The 18,369-nt window shown below is 40.1% G+C and overlaps 2 protein-coding genes and 1 long non-coding RNA gene across 3 annotated transcripts; 1 reads left to right on the forward strand and 2 right to left on the reverse strand.

The window, feature by feature from the left end:
* Positions 1-2,647: 2,647 nt before the first annotated feature.
* On the reverse strand, positions 2,648-8,231 carry vps72a (vacuolar protein sorting 72 homolog a). The gene is made up of 6 exons (XM_040021429.1): positions 7,872-8,231; positions 5,498-5,650; positions 4,413-4,530; positions 4,032-4,208; positions 3,519-3,663; positions 2,648-3,194 (listed from the first exon to the last, which is right to left on the reverse strand). Exons 1-6 carry the CDS (start codon positions 7,986-7,988, stop codon positions 2,804-2,806), a joined length of 1,101 nt encoding a protein of 366 aa, XP_039877363.1. The 5' UTR covers positions 7,989-8,231; the 3' UTR covers positions 2,648-2,803.
* A 149-nt stretch (positions 8,232-8,380) lies between these two features.
* On the forward strand, positions 8,381-8,896 carry LOC120727224. The gene is made up of 2 exons (XR_005694462.1): positions 8,381-8,617; positions 8,695-8,896. It is a non-coding gene; the product is annotated as an uncharacterized LOC120727224 (long non-coding RNA).
* A 35-nt stretch (positions 8,897-8,931) lies between these two features.
* LOC120727220 (leucine-rich repeat and immunoglobulin-like domain-containing nogo receptor-interacting protein 1) lies at positions 8,932-14,774 on the reverse strand. The gene is made up of 2 exons (XM_040021425.1): positions 14,518-14,774; positions 8,932-11,129 (listed from the first exon to the last, which is right to left on the reverse strand). The coding sequence occupies exon 2, from the start codon at positions 11,119-11,121 to the stop codon at positions 9,292-9,294; it is 1,830 nt and encodes a 609-aa protein (XP_039877359.1). The 5' UTR covers positions 11,122-11,129; positions 14,518-14,774; the 3' UTR covers positions 8,932-9,291.
* Between the last annotated feature and the right edge of the window lie 3,595 nt (positions 14,775-18,369).

Here is an 18,369-nt window from a genome sequence, read left to right on the forward strand (position 1 = left end):
TCAGGAGGAATAACATCACACAGAGACTGCTGGTGTCCTTCTACAGAGCCACCATTGAGAGTGTTCTAACCTACTGCATATGTATTTGGTACACTAGCTGCACAGGGGCTCAGAGGAAAGCACTCCAAGGGATCATTAACACCGCTCAAAAGATCACTGGCTGCCCTCTCCCCACACTGGAAGTTCTACACAACATCCACTGTTTTAAAAAGGCCCAAAACATCATAAGACACCTCACATCCTGGCCACTCCCTGTTTGAACTGTTGCCCTCAGGCAGACGGTACAGGGCAATCAGCGCAAGGACTAATAGACTCAAACACAGCTGTTATCCAACTGCAATAACAAATCTGAATGCTACAAAAAAAAATGTCCATCACGCCACTCTTGTGTTAATCTATGCACGGTCTGAAGCATGTATGTGGGAATGTATGTGAATGTTTTACTGTTACGTCTTATTAGTATTTTAAGTATTCCATTTTATTTATTGAATTTTATTGATTTATTTATATTTTGATATTGCTAGGGATGATGCAATGATCGGGGAACATTCTTAATTTCGTTGTACCTGTGACAATGACAATAAAGTTTCTGATTCTGATTCTAAAGCAAAGGGGGGGCAGGATGGTGGTGGGGGTCAAACCAGCACTGGCAATGTGTACCAAATAAAGTGTTGTTAGAGTGTGTAATATTAGAACACAGCATTTAATACTTACAGTGGTAGAATTTGGCTCTGTCACGTTATCTAGATAACTAAGGTTCTGCTTTTAGATTATTAAAATTTTGAAACATTTTTATAATGTCATCAGGCGATTAAAGATTTACACATTCTTAACTATCAGTACCTCATAGGTTCACAAGTTACTCTAATGCGTCAGTACAGAAACGAATGAGTTTTGTTGTCAGTGGTTTTCAAACTTACACACAAATGACCCACAGCTCGAGACTGGGAGTAGACAAACCAAGTCTAAGGGGTAGGACACTAGTGTATTCCTAGTGTCAGCTTCAAGCCCAGATAAATGGATGTGTAGCTTTGTGAAGGGCATCTGGTGTAAAATCTACGCCAAATCAAATATGCAGTAATATCCACTGTGGCAACCCCTTTGGAAATAAGAGAGGAGCAGCAATTGTTGCGAAAATGGACTCATTAGGTGATCTGGATGGATGACAAACGTCTTTGCAGAGTTGAGATGAGCTGAAAACAAAGAAGCCTGGTTACTTATGCACCAGAACACAGACTGTTCAGAGATGCTGTGCTCAACATCATCAGGGCGTTTACTGGAAACACAGGTAAGAATCTGCTTGAAACAAACAAGCTTTCCTGCAAAGGCAAAGCATCTGCCTGAACTGACACGAAAGCAGACACTGCAAGATTTGTACCCGAAACTCCAAACGAGATCAGAGACGGCTTCACCAGTCATCGATTCTGCTCCCAGGTGAAGGCTGAATGTAAATCTCCTGTGATACAGCTAAAAAAAAAAAAAAAAAAAAAATTGCTGTTTCTAATAAAATAAATGTGAAACCTTTGATTATCTGAGGCCTTGAAACTTAAATTAATTGTATTTGGGGGGGTTATGAGTGCTGGGCCTATGGGACATTGTGCAGGGTAGTTCGGTGTAGAAGGGGTCAAAGGTTTCACACTAGTCAAGCACTCAGCTGTGTTAAGGGCTTACTCTGTCTCTCTGTGATTACACACAGAGAATAAATATAGAAAACCTAATTTAAGGTCCCAAAGGGATCAGCAAAGCAGTATTGTTCGAGACTGAAGCTCAAGCAATTTTCTGCCATTAACAATTCAGAGAGGAGAAAAAAAAACATTTTATAAAAGCCTCACGATGAACTAGAATATACTCTGAATGCTCGATGAGACAGCCCTGTCTGCATAGAGGCAGATAGAGGAAATAAAATAAAATTTAAACTATCAGACTACACATTAAGAAAGAACCAGGAGATAAATGTGGAAGAAACTGCCTCGCTCTCACCCATAAAAGAGAATATGTTATGCTTGCTTCTGTGTTAAAAATTAAAATGTATAACAGGAGGGAGGATTTAAAGCTTTGATCAATTAAAAGTGTCTCAGTGATTTGTCAGACGCAGACAATCAATTAAACTCCGGGGCCCAGGTTTTCCAAAACAGTCTGATGATTTTTTTAGTTACGGTGCTGGACTGAAAATTAAAAACCAAAACATGACATTTAGTTCTTTGTCTTCTATCACTCAAAAATAAAATAAAAAACAAAAAAAACAAATACTAAACTGTAAATTAAGAAGGGCATTACAGATTAAATGGATTTTAGCCTGGTGAAAACAAAGATGATTTTATGATGATGATGGTCTTATTTTCCCAGTTTTTCCTGTGGTTCCCGCTGTGCAGACGTCCCATTTTTTATTATAAAGCAGAACTCGTTTAACTCTCAATTATTACAAGTTCCCAAAATTTATTTTTTTGATGAGAACATTTGCAAACACAAAAGTAAAAAAAAAACAAATCTAAAACAAACAAACTAAATAAAAAGAACAATCACAGCTGCCACTGTGCAGATGCACGCCTTTTTCAGCTGATTTCCACACACACTTCACAAATAAGACTTTTTACATTTTAAGGCCATGCGGCAGCTGTTTTGGTTCTACTACTGTTTGTTTTTTTTCCTTTTAGCAGCTCAGTGACAGCTCAAACCCAAAATGTCAGTTTTTTCCACTAGACTCCTCGTGAGCTGTAAGGACAGAAATAAAAACAGTGTTTTCGATCATTTCACTGAGAATTTCAAACAGAAACCAATCCTTTATCATCTTTTTGAAACTAATCTATGTAGCAGCCGCACTCTGTTTCATAACCATTTTCTGCCGGGCGCCCTTTGCTGCTGAAGAGTCAAGTACCGTCGACCCTCCTGAAGTGTTCGGAAATCCATGAGCGGCCACGTATTTGCGGTATGCTTCCCGGATGATGCGGAAGGCTCGTGCGTTAGCGTACGGTATATCTGTGACTGGGTCTCGGTACAGCGCGGCCTTGTGGGTAACAGGACAAACCTCCTGGATGGGCACTTGAGGACTCGTCTGGGAGCTTGGCGGGAAGGCGACCTCAAACGCTTCGTCGTCACTGAATGTTATATAAGTGCGGGAGCACAGGCCTCCGGCAGACTGCTGGGAAGGTGTGGTGGGATTCTGCGGTGCAGTCTGGGGAACGTCCTGGTCCAACCTTTGGGAATATGACAAAACCAAGAATATATGTTTTTAAACATAATTATCAGACAGTTGTGCTCATAAGTCTACATGTCCTGGCAGAATTTATGATTTTCGGCCATTTTTCAGAGAATACGAATTATAATACAAAAACTTTTTTTTCCACTCATAGTTAGTGGTTAGGTGAAGCCATTTATTATCAAGCTGTTGTGTTTGCCCTTTTTATATGAAAAGAACGACAGAAAATACCCAACTGACCCCGTTCGGTCAATGTTTAAGCAGCAGATTACTCCAAAACAGAATCAAAAGAAAAACCAGGTAGCATCGAGTTTCTACGTACCCCTCAACATCAACATTTTCTTCTTTAAGGACTGGGTTTGAGACGAGGGGCATAAGGACTGAATGGTAACGGATGGTTGGTCCTTCAAAACGCCGCTTCTTGTGGACTTGTTTCTTCTTGTCTGCCTCCAGACGTTCGTAGTTTTCTGAAGACGTGAAGTAAAAATCAGCAACACTGATGTGTTTTGTTATACCGCACAAACAGCTTTAGGTAAATTATTGGTGGAACTATACTGATTTACATTACAATCACGGGCTCTTCCAATCCTGATTAATAGATAATTATAATGTTCAGCTTACATAACTGGCAACGTGATACTCAGTACTCGCACATCCTGGAGTGCTTAACACGATGCTTTCTGTCTGGTATCATTTCTGTTTTCTATGTTTCTGCTAAGACACACTAATCTCGACATTGGTTCTCTCTTTGCATAACAAGAAAGATAACCAAGAGTCCTGAATTACCCAAAGTTTGTGCAGATATTTAAAGAGTAACTCTCCAACATGTTCTCACCAAGTGATCGAATGTTGATCTCGGCTGTTATTTTCGCCTCAGCCAGCAGCTCTTCCTGGGTGAGGGGTCGGTCACGATGAGCGCCTCGTCGCCTTCGCGGGGCGTCCTGGCGTTCTTGTAAGCGCAGATTCGTCTTTCGTGTATGCTCACTGGTGGACTGTCGGACAGACTTCCGAGCTACACAAGAATTAAGAAATGCAGTGTTAAAAAAAAACAAAAAAAAAAACAGCTGAATAAAACTTTTTAAACATGTTTGTAACTTTCCCACAATATTATGATCCATTCACTGAATGCACACAACTGGGAGGTTTATGCATCCTTCTTTTCAAATAAAAGGAAAACACTATGGAAGCATTAGTAGGAGGTTTAGAGAAATCTTACTCTCTGCAAAATCTTGGAATTCTTGTGGAATCCTCCTTTTTGGCTCCACTTTAGTTTTCTCCGTCTTCTTCTGCTCCTCTGTTCTTTTAGGTTTGGGTTTTGGCACTTTTATTGGTTCCTTGGATTAAACAAAGACAGAGAGCATTTTCAATTCGCATCTGTTTCACTGACATTCAGTTTGAGGAAGAAGATGAAAAACATTAAATGTTATGCTATAACCACACATTAAACATGTTCATGCCAGGAAATAAAAAATATATTAATATTAAAAACAATGAAAACTGTTATGTTAAAGGATTTTTTTTAAATCAGTTTGTTTTTAACATATGTTAATACATGTCATTTGACAACCAGTGGCTTCTGTGGAGCTGCAGAGCAGTTTTAACCTTCGGCTGACTGACTGAGGTCATTTATATGTGTCAGTATGACATTTTTAAATCAAAAATCTTTCCTACAATGATTTTGTCCTTCAGCTCTTCATAGATTTTTAAAGGATTTGGCCCATCTGTGAGCCAAGGATAATGTACTGTTTATTTTTTAACTAGTATTTAGATACCACTTTTCTAATCTCACTGAGTACTCCGATTCACTGCTGCAGAAGCCTTGAGGCAGATACTTAATGCCAATATGATGTGGAAAACAGCGAAACTGACAGAGATAAGAGGCTTAACTCCTTTTACCATAAAAATATAAAACATCATTAATTATATGCTAGAATATCTGGCACAGATAAAGGAAACAGCAAAGGTGTAACAGGCACAAACAGAAACAGAGCCACTTAAAAGAGTATTTCTGTGTAAAATATAATGGGGACATTAGTGGTCCGACTTGGCCATTAGTTGCTAAAAAGCTTGTTCACCTGAGGGATAAGGAGCACATGTGTGCAACTGTACCCATGTGGGGCTGAAGGACAACACAGGGATTAAAAAAAGGTGGTAAATAGTACTTTTCCTTTTCTTTTAAAGGGAAAAACAAATAGTTTCCATCTTTGTTTTTCAAGTCCGCTGCAAAGTGATACATGATGACACAAGGTATTAGGGCAATTAAATTCAGCTTAGCTCAAAGTTTGATTGGTCCTGCAGTACCTTGTAAGCTTTGGTGACAACCCGACTTTTCCTTCGAGGTGCGTCCTCCTCCTGGTCACTGTCCGGCTCATCACCCTCATCGATGTCGAAGTCACTGTCAACCTCGTCCTCTGTGTCTGAATGTTCTCCGTGATACTCATCATCTCCCGATTCCTGAACGACAAACAAATGGAGCAATAAATAGAAATCAGGAAAAGAAAAGAACAACAGAACAAACCATCTGCAAGTAATCCGAGACATACCAGCAAAGACACCAAACACCAAATTTCCTCTGCATTTTTTCTAAGTGTAGTCTTCAGGCCTATTGATTAAAATCTTACACTTTTGTATCTGGCAAGTGTGTAGCAAATGTATGCAAAGTCACATCCCATTAAGAGATTTAGTAATAAACAGATTATTTATTTTTAATAAAGATGTTTCCCCTCATTGTCAAAGCTACATCACAAAACTCAAACAAGCAGCCTTAAGCCCAAACCAGGTGCAAAGATAAATAAAATAACACAAATGCATTATGTGCACTAACAATGTGAATTTTCAAATTTATTAAAATAAATGTGGGTCATTTTGAAACCCAACATCCAACGACAGTAAAGATTTAGAAAGCAGCACAAGACAAAAATATCCCTGAAAACTGAACAGATAAAGGAAGCGTGTGCACACACAGGCACGTTCACAGTGCTTTATCAAAGTCCCAGCAGAGATGACTGAGGCATCTCAGGATCTGTTTGTGATTTTTTTATGAAGCCACTCTTGTCAGAACTGCCAGAGCCGCCGCTGCCAAATCCCCCTACACAAGGTGACCCCTGAACCAGCAGCTGTTTGAAGAAAATTAGCCACACTGTAAATTGAGGAAACAAATTAGCATCTTCAAAAGCAAACCATAATGTGTGAGATTGCTACAGCATCAAATGTTCTGACAAACAATATCACACAACTTTCTTCTCTCTTCAAGCGTGAAGCGGGAAAAGCTGGCATCATCTAGGCTCTGTTTACAGCTGGTGTTCAAACTATAATTGTAAGGCCAGCTCTAAACTAAGTCACGGTCACCATTTCGAATGAACAGTGGCAAGACGCACTCATTTTTAGATGTGTCCTTTTAATTCACCTCATTTCTCTTACAGTTCCAAAACTGTACTCTCAGATCTGAGAACCCCAGCCTTATGAAGAACTTTCTCCATCTATCTTTCCATTTTGTGCTGTTAATCCAGGTCCAGGTCATAGGCGCAGCAGTCTAAGTAGAGAAGCCCCAGACCTCCCTCTACTGGGACTGCTCCAGGGCTACCTCCTGCTAATACACACTCAAAACACCTCCCCTGGGAGGCATCGTATTCCAATTCTTGACCCACCCCAACCGGCTCCTTCTGATATGTAAAGTAGACGCTATACTCAAATCACTGAGCTCCTCATTCTTTCTCTAAAGCCAAGCCCAGACACCATTTGGAGGAAACTGATTTCTGACGCTTGCATTTGCAATCTCGTTCTTACCCACAGCTCGTGGTCATAGCGAGGGTAGGAACACAGATCGACTGGTAAAATCGACAGCTTCGCTTTCACACTCAGTTTTCTCTCTTGTCAAAATCCAAAATCTGATGAGATTGTTTTTCAACATTACTACGGAAATGATGGCAGGAATGGTTACTGTTAAAAATCACAATCAAACACGACTCCCCAATTACCAGTGAGCGTTAATCAACTTTTAAACCACAACCTCAGCCTAGTAGAGAGGAAGTAAGTGCTTTCAGCAATGCACTACTAAATTTATGATACAAGACCCAATAAACCCCAACAAATATAAATAAATAAATACATTTAATCGATCTGCCCTAGCAAGAACATGATAAAACTAAAATAGCTTTTAAAATTGCTGTTTACATGCACATAACCCTTTAGTCAAGAGCTTCCTGACAAACTCTTTAAAAGTATTGAAGTATAATGCAGCGGCCCTGCCATATATGATACTCTCATTAGGATTTAATACTAAAATAAACGTGTGAAGATGTGCTGGCTTGTCTAAAAGGTCCGGATCGTGTAATGCTGTGAGAGTCTGATTTATATCAGTGAGACCCACTCCCAGTCATGTCAGTCTCAAAATAGTGAGAGATGTCTCCTGTACTAGTGCATGGTCAGTAGCCTGGCAGAAACTAAATTCTTCCGTTGTACTAATGTGTAAATAATATAAATAAGTGAGTTGGCTGCGGGCTTCATTGTCGGGCAGCAAATAGGTATGAACCAATTTCCCCAAAATTGAGCATCAGTGTTTCAGGCATTGCGCGCAGGACAATAAACTTTGTTTTTTGCAGGCTCTAGTTATTAACACTGGAGCCGGCTAATGCTAACTCTTTATCGCGCTCTGTTTATCAGTTTGGTTACTCACATCGTTGAAGCCTCCGTAAGTGGTCTTGTAGAACTCATCCTCTTCTTCAGCATCCAGTAGTTTGGACATACGGTTTCCCGCAGTCTTTCTGGGTTCACGGCCAACTGCGAGGCTCATGATTGTGGTTTCAAAATATGCTAATCAATGCTAAGCTACTTAGCTCGTTATGTTACGCTAAAAGATATAGATCGTTTTGCGGGAACCTCTTTGACCTCGTCGTTACTCAGTATATTTGCTTAATTTTATGTTGGTGCCCATATTTTTTTAGACCCTTTTAAATTCAAGGGATACTTTATAATTTTTCTTATAAGAGACGATAAACACTGACAAATGAAATGTACAACTGACCGCTAGCTCTCATTTAGCAAGCAACCATATCCGGGACTGTTGATCTACTTCCGGGCTAGCGGGCGGACTAAAAGTTTATTTTAGTTGTTTGGCTTGACATAGGAAAATATAATCAATTACACAGTTAATGCGAAGCTTCTATTAGAAAATATTTTATTCAAAAATTGTATAACTGTTTCATGAAACCGAGGTCTTCTTTTGCGCCGAGAAACGTATGCGTTGTCATGGCAACTCTGTAATTTTAGCGCACGATAATGACTGCACTACTCAGCAGTCTCTATCTACTGTTAAAGTCATTTATTTATTACGCATTTATTTATTATATTTGTTTATTGTTATATCCACCCCTTACCGTTTTAGTTGTCAGTTAATGCAGCCAGCTCCACTCACCGGTGAAGGTAAGATAAGTATTACGGTCTACTCGCCCACAATGTAGGTACAAAACTGCTTATGGAGATTTTTTTAAACCTTGCAGTTCACATATAGACGCATTAAACCAAGTGCTGTGTGTGCCGCTCCTCACTGGATGCTCCTCACTGGGTGCTGTAAATTTTTAAGTAAGTGCACCAAATTTGTGAAAGCATAATCACTTTAATTTTTCTAAGTTCTTGGATAGAAAAATGTAAAAAAACAAACAAACAACCAACTTGCATTTCACACATTTATTAAATAATAAACAGTGCAGAAATTAATCAAGAAAAGATAACATGCTACAGAAAAGAAGCTGCATAATAAACTGCACATTAACCTTAATATAAGGTTAATACCGCTATTGTTAGATTCTCCATATCTCATCAGTCCAAATAGTCCACCTGAAGTCCAATGTAATTGTTATTTTAAGTTTACTCTTTAATTTATTTTATCCTCATTTCCTTATTTTTTTGTGTTGCAAGATAAACATGATCATGGTTTGTCAGGTCACATTTCTTAAATGCAATTTAAAATATTATTAATTAAGACAACATGCTCATTATTATCAGATTCAAGCAAAAAACTAAATAAATTGAAGCACCTTGCAGTTTATTCACTGATACCTACTAATATCAGGTGAATATATTCTTTGCTTATTGACTCATAACAGCTTCATGGTAAACCTCCCCGTTTCCATATAGCTGCTTGTCCCTCCATTACTGCTCGACATGGCGCTTCGTGGCACATATGCGATTGTGGCTGTGTGTTTTATCTGACCTTTGCCCTTACTCCAGAAGAACATGAAAATGAAACAAACACTCACAGAGCTGAAAAACGAGAGAAACCCTATGGTTGCTGCTATCAGTAGGGTCTTTACATCAAAATTGAGTTTCTGATTTCCGTTCACACCTGGAGCAGCAGATGGAAAGGCAGACCAACCTTTAAGACGAAATGGTTTCTTAGAAGATGATGGAAAGGTTTGGACATGAAGGCTAATGGGCAGGCTGTCGTTTCCCGCTGCGTTTGATGCCACACAGAGATACTTGCCACTATCTTGAGGCTGAGCATAGCGAACCTCCAGCGAGCCATTGGACAGAGCTCGTACTCTGCCGATGGGTGATAAAGATCTTAGCTGTGGGTTTAGCCATCTGACAGATGGCAGAGGGTCACCTTCGGCACTGCAGTGAAACACCACTGTGTGTCCCTGATCTACTTTCATCACCTGAGCTTTGCGGTTAAGAATTCGAGGTGGCCGACAGGTAAGCAAATTCGGCAGCTCGACCTCAGGGAAATCGAGAAAATTCCAGCCCTGCAGCTGGACTGAGGTAATGCAAGTTGGCGGACTTTCACCAAAGTCCATGTATAGTCGCCTTTGCACCACCCAAAGCAAACGGCAGTCACATGCCAGTGGGTTGTTATCAAGCCCCAGAGTTCTTAGGGTGTCCACTGAATAAAAAGCTCCAACCTCAAGTGTGGTAAGATGGTTTCTGGATGCATTCAGCAATCTGAAGTGGGCCAAACCCCTGAATGCTCCGATTTCAATCCTAAGCAGCGATCCCCCAACAAGATGTAACTCTTGGAGCCGGAGCAAGTCTCCGAGAAGGTTTGCATGAATGTAGGTGATGGGGTTAAAAGAAAGGTCAAGGTATACGAGATATACAAGGTGATGTAAGGGGATGTAGGGGAAGGCACTTAGGTTGCCGTGTTTAATGGTTAGTGATGTGAGGTTTAAGCCAAAGAGACTGTTCCCTGACAAACTCTCCAGCCAGGGGCAATGAGAAATGACAAGTTCCTTTAGGTGGACTAGGTGGCGGAAAGAGTAGTTTGGCAGCGTAGTGAGGCCCAGTCGGTGAAAACTAAGGCTTCTCAGCACGCTAAGTTGTGTGAGCGCTTCCATTGGCATAGCAGTAAGGTTGCAGCCATCAAGGTGCAGCTCCTGCAGACTGATTAGTCCTGTAAAAGCTTGATGAGAGACATAAACCAAGTCATTATCTGCAGCTTTCATGAACCGCAGGGAAGTTAATTCACTGAAAGTAAAGTCGAGGAAAACAAGAAGCTGATTGCTGCTTACATCCAGTAACTGGAGGTTTGTTAAGCCAGCAAACGCTCCCACTGGGATAATCTTCAGGTGATTGCGACAAAGGCGCAGAGTTCTCAGACTCTGCAAGCCCAGAAAGGCTTCCACTTCAATTATTACCAAAAGATTGTCACTTAAATCCAAGTCCGACAGCTGTGTCAACGTGTGGAACTGCTGACGCACCAAAGTCTTAAGCGTGTTGTGGGTTAAGTTTAGCAGCCTGGCTTCCTGTGAGAGACCATCAGGAACTCTGGTAAGTTGGCCACCAGAGCAGTTCACTTCCAGCACCGTAGCATTACAGTGGCAGGATGGCGGACACAGCCAACGCGTCTCAGATGTCAGTGCCACCCCTGCTGCCAACAGGTAGAGAGCTCCCCAGCACAGCCGTTGGTGGACGGCGCTCCTCTCGAACATCTGGTGACCTGTGTGCACGAGTGAGGGGATAGATAAAGTGAATCACAGGTGAAAGGAGTCACGGGTCTTTCTGTATACATTTCTTTACTCGTAAATGATTATTTTTGTATCACCACTGCCAGTTAGGAATAGAGCAAAGAGGAATTGGGTGTCAACTTGTCAGATGGATGGTGGCAGAGATCCCTTGATGGGGTTAAACTAACTTTATCCCATGCCAGTCTGACTTTAAATCTGTTTAAACTCTACATACAATACACTTTAATTTACAAAACCTGTTTAACACAAGCGATGAATGTGGCAGATGTTCATTTGATCCTCATTCTTTGATTTACTCTCTAAAACTCCCGAGGCCCTTTGAGATCTATGTGCCTGGAGAATTTACACCAAAAAGGAAAGTATTAAAGTGCCCCACTTCAGTGGAAGGAGACAAAGCTTCCCCACTCTCATAATTCCATGGCTAAAAGATTTAACGTTGTTCCTACACAACATTAAGTATAGTGTCAGGCGGACTCCAACAGTTTTTGTGTTTTTGTTGTTTGTGTGTGTGTGTGTTTTTAATAAAACTTGATATTCAGCTCTTTCTCTGCTCATCTCCATTCCAGCTCCCTCTCTAGAAGATTAACTAAATGGCTCTAATTAGGATAAACAGCAAATGTGAATATTTGATTCAGTCACGATGCTGAAAGAAGCCACTTATCCTCAGTTATGTGGCAATATGGTTGCCAAGCACTTATTAATTTGCTTGTCTAAGCGTTTTAGACACCACCACCGTCGTCTCCCCCCCCCCCTTCCCCCAAATATGAAGAGAACACAATTAATACGATTTGTGGTCTTCTATGGAAAAAATGATCTCTCCTGCATGATCATGCATTTTGACTAGATAAGCCAAAAAAGATGAATGTGAAGAAAAAGATTTATAATTTTAAATCCAGGCCATAATAACATTAAACAAAGACCTTTAATGTATATAGAAAAATAACAATTTCTTACACGTGGCAAAAGTTTGTTGAATCATAACTAAACCCACTATTTAATAATGTGATCCTTTTGCTTGACAAACAGGAGGTGTATATGGAAACAGCTCGTACCCCTGAAGCCTTGTAAGGTGATATTTTGTCGTTTATTTCACACAAGATTTAAAAAATATACCTTACAGGACCTCATGTGTTCTGATAGAGTTTCCTTTATTTGTAGACCTACAAATATTGGGAAATGTGCTTTTGACTGACTTTAAGTGTTAATAATTTCAGCTCATATAATACCTTTCATTCATCAGTTTCATCATTTTTCTCCTTTATCCTCACTGATGTGACATTTAAGCCAGATTCACATCTGAAGTGCTCTCCAAAATCATCCGTCTGAAACCTCGACACCTGAGCGATTCACTGAGGGAGGCTGGGAGTTGAAAATTTGAGCTCATTATTTTGTTACAGTTCTCAAAGCTCAGGGACAAACCTCCACACTGTGGATTAGTTTAAGAAACACATTCCCCTCTAATGTGAACAACCAACGACAAAATAAAGATATTAAATTAAGGTTTTAACTTCTCCGTGAACCGATACTGCAGTTCATTCAACAGAATCCATCTCTGTATGAGATTATCGCTTCACCGCTTCTCCTTTATCTGTTGAGTGTTACCAGACAAAAGTTGCATCACGCTGACCTGAATTGCCCCTTCCAGGTTGCTCGTGCAAAAGCACGGTGCACATCTCCTCTAAGAGGCTGCAGTCCTGTGGATAATTTTATTTCAGCTTCAAAGCTCTACTCGGAATAAATTAGACCCAGAAAAACAAGAGCAGATTGCACGCTCACTGTTTTTGTTTGATTTCTGTGGATAGAGGGAGAAAGAGTAAACCGGCACCACATGAGGCATCACGTACGAGAGTTATCTGTAGTTCCTCGGTTACATGCCTCTCTGGGCAAGATTATAATGTGAGAGTAGCGCATACTCCCTGGCCAGTATTACAATGACTATTTTAGATTTTTAAATTATTATTATTGTTATTATTGTGCACATTCTTCAGTTTCTACAAATGATGGAACTCATTTAAGGTTTATTATTTACAAAGATTGTAAAGAAGGACTGGTGAAAGCTGATTAGAAGGTGGCTGTACTTTACGTCAGTGTCTTTTTAATTTTTTTTGGCAAAGGTTTAGTAAAGTTCAGAGCCGCTGAATTATGGATCACAAATAATTCTGATTATTTATAATTTTCTTTAAGATGTTTGTAACAGAAAGTCTCGCGAAGCTTTCACAAAACACAGAAAATACAATAGTCTGCTGTGCAAAGGTTGTCAATCAGACATTACATAATTGAAGACAGTAGCAAACATAGTGCCAGTAGTTATGGAAAACAAAGGTCATGATCTTATTATTCCTAGAACTGTGATCACATAACAGAGACATGCATGACTGGAAGGACGCCTATTACAGCTACTAAAAATTTTTCAATCTCAAATCATCATAAGCTCGTTTTATGTATTTTTATTTTACTTTGCCACATCCGCCAGTAGGTGGCGGAAAAAGCAAAAGCATTTCGGTGCCTAGAGGAAACACTGTCCACAGGCTTGGTGCATAAGTACTGCCAAGGTAGTGTCTTAATGTGTTGCCAGTAAACACATAATGGTGGCTCTGTGGTTGAACATGTGAACATGTAAACAGATGTATTCCTGTTAAACTTGGGTTGCACGCCGGATATATACGACGAACGTTGCAGCTCATCAGAAAATGTGCGACTTGCTGAAATGTGCTGTTTGGATTCCCAAGAGCACGAGAAAGAGAGAGAGATAAAAAAGCAACACCTTCAAGTGTGAAGCCACCCTCTGTTTTGGCAGCTCGGCTCACACGTTGTTGTGCTGAGCTGCACAGAGCGTGGCACATGTAAGAGAAGAGATGGTGTGAAAGAAAGAACGATGTCCATTATGTTTGTGACATCTCTCACAAAAGTGGCTGCAGATAAGCAAGTACTCGTACGTGCTGGACCTAAAAAGGTTCATTTGCCGCACTGATTTTCACATTCCCGCTGATAATGATCCTGATTTTACCCTTGTCACCTTTGCTTTCTTAGAATTTCCTCAGTCATTTTCCACATGATACATCCATATAAAGACGCCACAGTGGAGTGCATGCATCTACTTTTCAGGTAATTTTACATCAGCACTGGTGTCTGCGTGGATCTTGGGAGCGGAGTCTGATTGCTGGTGGTGACGGCAGCTCCCGGTGGCATTGAATCACGGAGGAGTACTCCTCCTGAATTCCTCTGGGAGGGCACATGCTTGAGAGTGAGAATAGTTTACAGGTGTGCCTTGGCAGTTTCAAAAACTCAGGATGGTGGTGCAAAAAAGGGAGTTGCAGTAGTTTGTAAAGAAATCAAAGGAAAAGCAAGCAGCCAACTCACCTTCTCTTCAGACTGATGGGTTCATCATTGTAATAGCTCCATTTTTACATGCAAATGACTTTTCTTGTGCTCTTTGTTTGTTCTTTTTTTTTTATTGTTCTGTTTTATATTGTTCTACTTTTATACCAATAGAAGAAAACAGAACTAAAAAAAACCCAAAGTAGATGTGCCAGTCTCTCAGTTCCTCCTTACGTCAGTGCTGATCAAAAATCCAATCCAAATGTACCAAGAAACTTCCCGGAGCAATCAAACACATCACCAAAAAAAAAAGCTTCATGCTCCCATTCCTCAAACTGAAACTCTGAGGGAAGCGCGATGCGGTAGCTCAGTCCTCCTGTTGTTCCGCTGTCCTCATGGCAACAACAACCTGGCTGCAGACGCGCGGGCGCTTGGTGCATGCTGGGGGATTATATGCACTAGCTCCTGGACTCCATCCAACACAGTGCACTGGATGACGGGAGGCAGGCACAGGTCAGCCAAATGCAGAGATTTATGTGTAACACCAGATGGGGATGAATTTCAGCACTCACACTTGGAAATAAAGGAATATCTTTTTAACTCTTTTGCCCCATCGGAGGCTTCTTAAAAGTTTGATTAAGACATTAACCACAAGTTCCTCTGTGGTTATAACACTGTGGCTGTTCATCCAGTTTAAAACTAATGTAAGACTCCTGAAAAAGGAGGGACATTAGGAAAGGTGGGATTTCTAACAGTTGATTGGTCAAGGTCCATGAGACGGTGTAATGACCATGCTTTCTTTTCCACATCAGACTCAGTTTGCCCACAGCTGTTCCCTGTATCACACTATATCATTCTAGCAGGTGGGAAATGTAAATGTACAGCTTAGTATTAAAATTTAATGCAAGTTTGACTCAAAAACTCAGCAAATCAACCAAACCTTGTATGGCCACTCTTAGAAAATCAGGTTTATTGTAACAAGCAGGACTGTAACTGCTGCTGTTACTAAACTGCAACCTTGAGCTTTGTGTTTTAAGTTGTTGTCTTGACAACTGGAGACAATTTTGTATGTTAATGTAAAGCGGGAAAAGCAGACCTTTCAAAGAAAGCAGGCTACAAAAGTATGAATAAGGTGCCCATTCATGTAATTTCCCATTCATTCATACAGTGGACTGATGTTTGCGTGCTGCTTCGAACACAAGGATTATTTTTTTTCTCACATGTGGAGTTAAGGCCATGAGGCACAATGTTGTTTCTGTGTGGCAGCAGTGCTAGATGTTACATACCGTGGTGGCAATACTTAACCGAGGTTTTCATTTTCCTTAAATTCCAATTAAAATCTAAGAGTAAAATTTAAATTTTAATGTTTTTTTCTGGTATTTGACTTAGTTCAGAACGTCTCGTGATATTACAGCTTAAAATCCAGAAGAAACTGTGTAACTGTTTATCTCTCACTGCCTTTTATGTTTATGTTGGCCAATTTTTTGGCCTTAGAATATGTAGAAAAAACTAGTTGAATTTTATTTTTGATTTTTGGTGAGACTTTGAATCCAAAGTCAAAGGTCTGTGTTTTTATTTCCATACATTGCTTGCTTGTATGTCAGTAAAGATTTTCATCTTGAATGTTTCATTGATCAAGTTCCCACATTAAGTGTTTCCTAATTCATTTATTTTATTTATTACTTGACCTCTAATAATTATCCCAGGGGGTATATAAGTCGTTTTTTGAAGTAACCCGTGTAGGGTTAGAGAAGTGTTTAGTGTGATCTGGAACAACAGAGTCATTTCTGTTTATAAGTGTGGTAGAAGCTAAATTTTGGGACCAGGCGGGAAAGTACGAAGAACTAGTGTAGCAATATCATCATCACAGTAAACAACTGTTTCATGTCCAAAACAGAAAAAGCTCTGCAGAGACTTTAAGCAGCTAAATGCATTTATTGAACCAATAATTAAGACTAATCAACACTTGCATGGTTAGATTTAATAAACTATTTATAGTCTCACTATAATTATAAAAATCCTGTTTTTCAATGGTCCGTTCAATTACATAACAAGCTGTTCTGCATTGTTTAGGAGTGGCTAGACTGAAAACGAGAAGTGACACAGGTTCTCGAGCAGCCAGAGAAGCAGATTCAAAATTCTTATCATTATTTGGTGTTAACTATTAGAGGTGGACTATAACATGTTCCCTGATTTAAACTTGCTAAAGAGGCAAGATGATTCGACTGTTTTCCTTTCCCTTCTGTAACTGAATAAATCTCCTTTAATCGACTGTAAACTGGGAAAACATAACAGGTGTAAATGATTTTCTGCATTTTGAGTTTTAGTTGGTAACAGCCACCTACGCTGCCCTCACTCTTAATTGTACTTTGCAAAGAACTTGCTGAAATATGAAAGCACTCCCGCCGGATTCAGCGAAAGCCAACAAAACGATCAGGTGTTTGAGTCGGGGGTTGAATTCCCTCTCCGCTCAGCTGCATGATTGTGAGATGTAATGATGCAAAACATGCACAATCACCAACGAAGAAGAGCTTGTGCTGAGTCAGGAACTTACCATCTGCTACCTTAAGGAACCTGCATTCATCAGCAAATCTCCGTCCAACCGGGCATTCAGGAAGAGGCCGGATCAGAGATGGAGACCAAAAATAGCAAAGGCCACCTCAGATCTCCACGTTGCATAATGTCCTTCTGTCCAGTTCTCTTCATATAGTTTCGTCATTCCAGCTCTCCGCTGTGCAGACCGCATGCCTTTGGGTTTTTACAATATTGTACAGAAAGCTGACAGGAAATGAGAGCGAAGACGGCTAAAGACTTGGTGACCAGCAGATCACGGTATATAGCCACAGTCTCCAAACCACTAATCCCTCTTCTCTTGGTTTACTATCCACTTATTCACGTTGCAGTCGATGATGATCAGCACACACATCTGTTCTTTACATTCTGATCCGTTTGTCTTCTTAAGAGGATTTTGTGGCACGCTATTTATTTACCAACAATTGTATAATCATCAACAGCATCAGCTCGCATCTGCTAATAACACTTTAATCGGTCAATGCACAAAAATAAGCAGAGCACACTAACATATAAAAAAAAAATTCTATATGGATTTCTTTTTCCTTTTTATGTTTGTTTTAAATTGTGGTCTCACATTGACCCCTTTTTGCATCTCTGAAAATGCACTTAAAATGCCTCTTAGGTAGTGGACACCTTAGACCCAAGAACCATGAAAAACATATCTATAATGTGTTGTTCAAGATGTAATAAGGACTAAATGTGTTTGTGGCTCAGGAGGCAGAAAGAGGCAGAGTCTTCTACTAATCTGAAGGTTTGATCCTTGGCTCTTCTCGTCTATATGTCGAAGTGTGCTCGATGTTGTACCCTGGGCTGCCCTTGATGCCTATATAAAAGTGAGTGTATGAATCTTAAACAAGGTGGTTAGGTATAGAAAAAAATGATGATGGATGAATGTGGGTGTGACTGGGTGAATGAAGCATTTTGGCTGCTCAGAGTAGGAAAGCACTGTGCAAGTATTGGCCGGCTTCATTTTTCCATGTGTTCCTGTCAGCTATGTTATAACATTGACGGGCTGCGCAGTCTGTTGTAAACAGACGTATATTTCATATTTTAAGAACATATCTACATATACAGTGTACATATTATGGGCTGTTTTCAGTGGTTCATCCCTAGGGTGTATGAAGGGTGTGATCTGTGATCACCTTTGGATTAAAACACAACAATCTGAATGTGCAGCAAAGAGGATATTTGTGATTCTCACCTAACTAACCGAAAGTTTATTTACCCAACTAAAGCTCAAAGTGTATGGGACAGTTATTCCAGCTTCAGTAATTTACTTTTTCTTGTATGGCTTCTGGACATTCAAAAGTCAGCAACAGG

This window comes from Simochromis diagramma, unplaced genomic scaffold (assembly GCF_900408965.1).
Source record: "Simochromis diagramma unplaced genomic scaffold, fSimDia1.1 OVJJ01000753.1, whole genome shotgun sequence".
NCBI classification, from domain to species: domain Eukaryota; kingdom Metazoa; phylum Chordata; class Actinopteri; order Cichliformes; family Cichlidae; genus Simochromis; species Simochromis diagramma.

Bases quoted from the DNA above. Each gene is read 5' to 3' on its own strand.
- LOC120727220 (XM_040021425.1), bottom strand. From the start codon at position 11,121: ATGTTCGAGAGGAGCGCCGTCCACCAACGGCTGTGCTGGGGAGCTCTC.
- vps72a (XM_040021429.1), bottom strand. From the start codon at position 7,988: ATGAGCCTCGCAGTTGGCCGTGAACCCAGAAAGACTGCGGGAAACCGT. The intron at 5,651-7,871 runs GTGAGTAACCAA...TTTGTCGTTCAG, and splicing joins CTTACGGAGGCTTCAACGAT to GAATCGGGAGATGATGAGTA. The intron at 4,209-4,412 runs GTAAGATTTCTC...ATTCTTGTGTAG, and splicing joins ATTCCAAGATTTTGCAGAGA to CTCGGAAGTCTGTCCGACAG.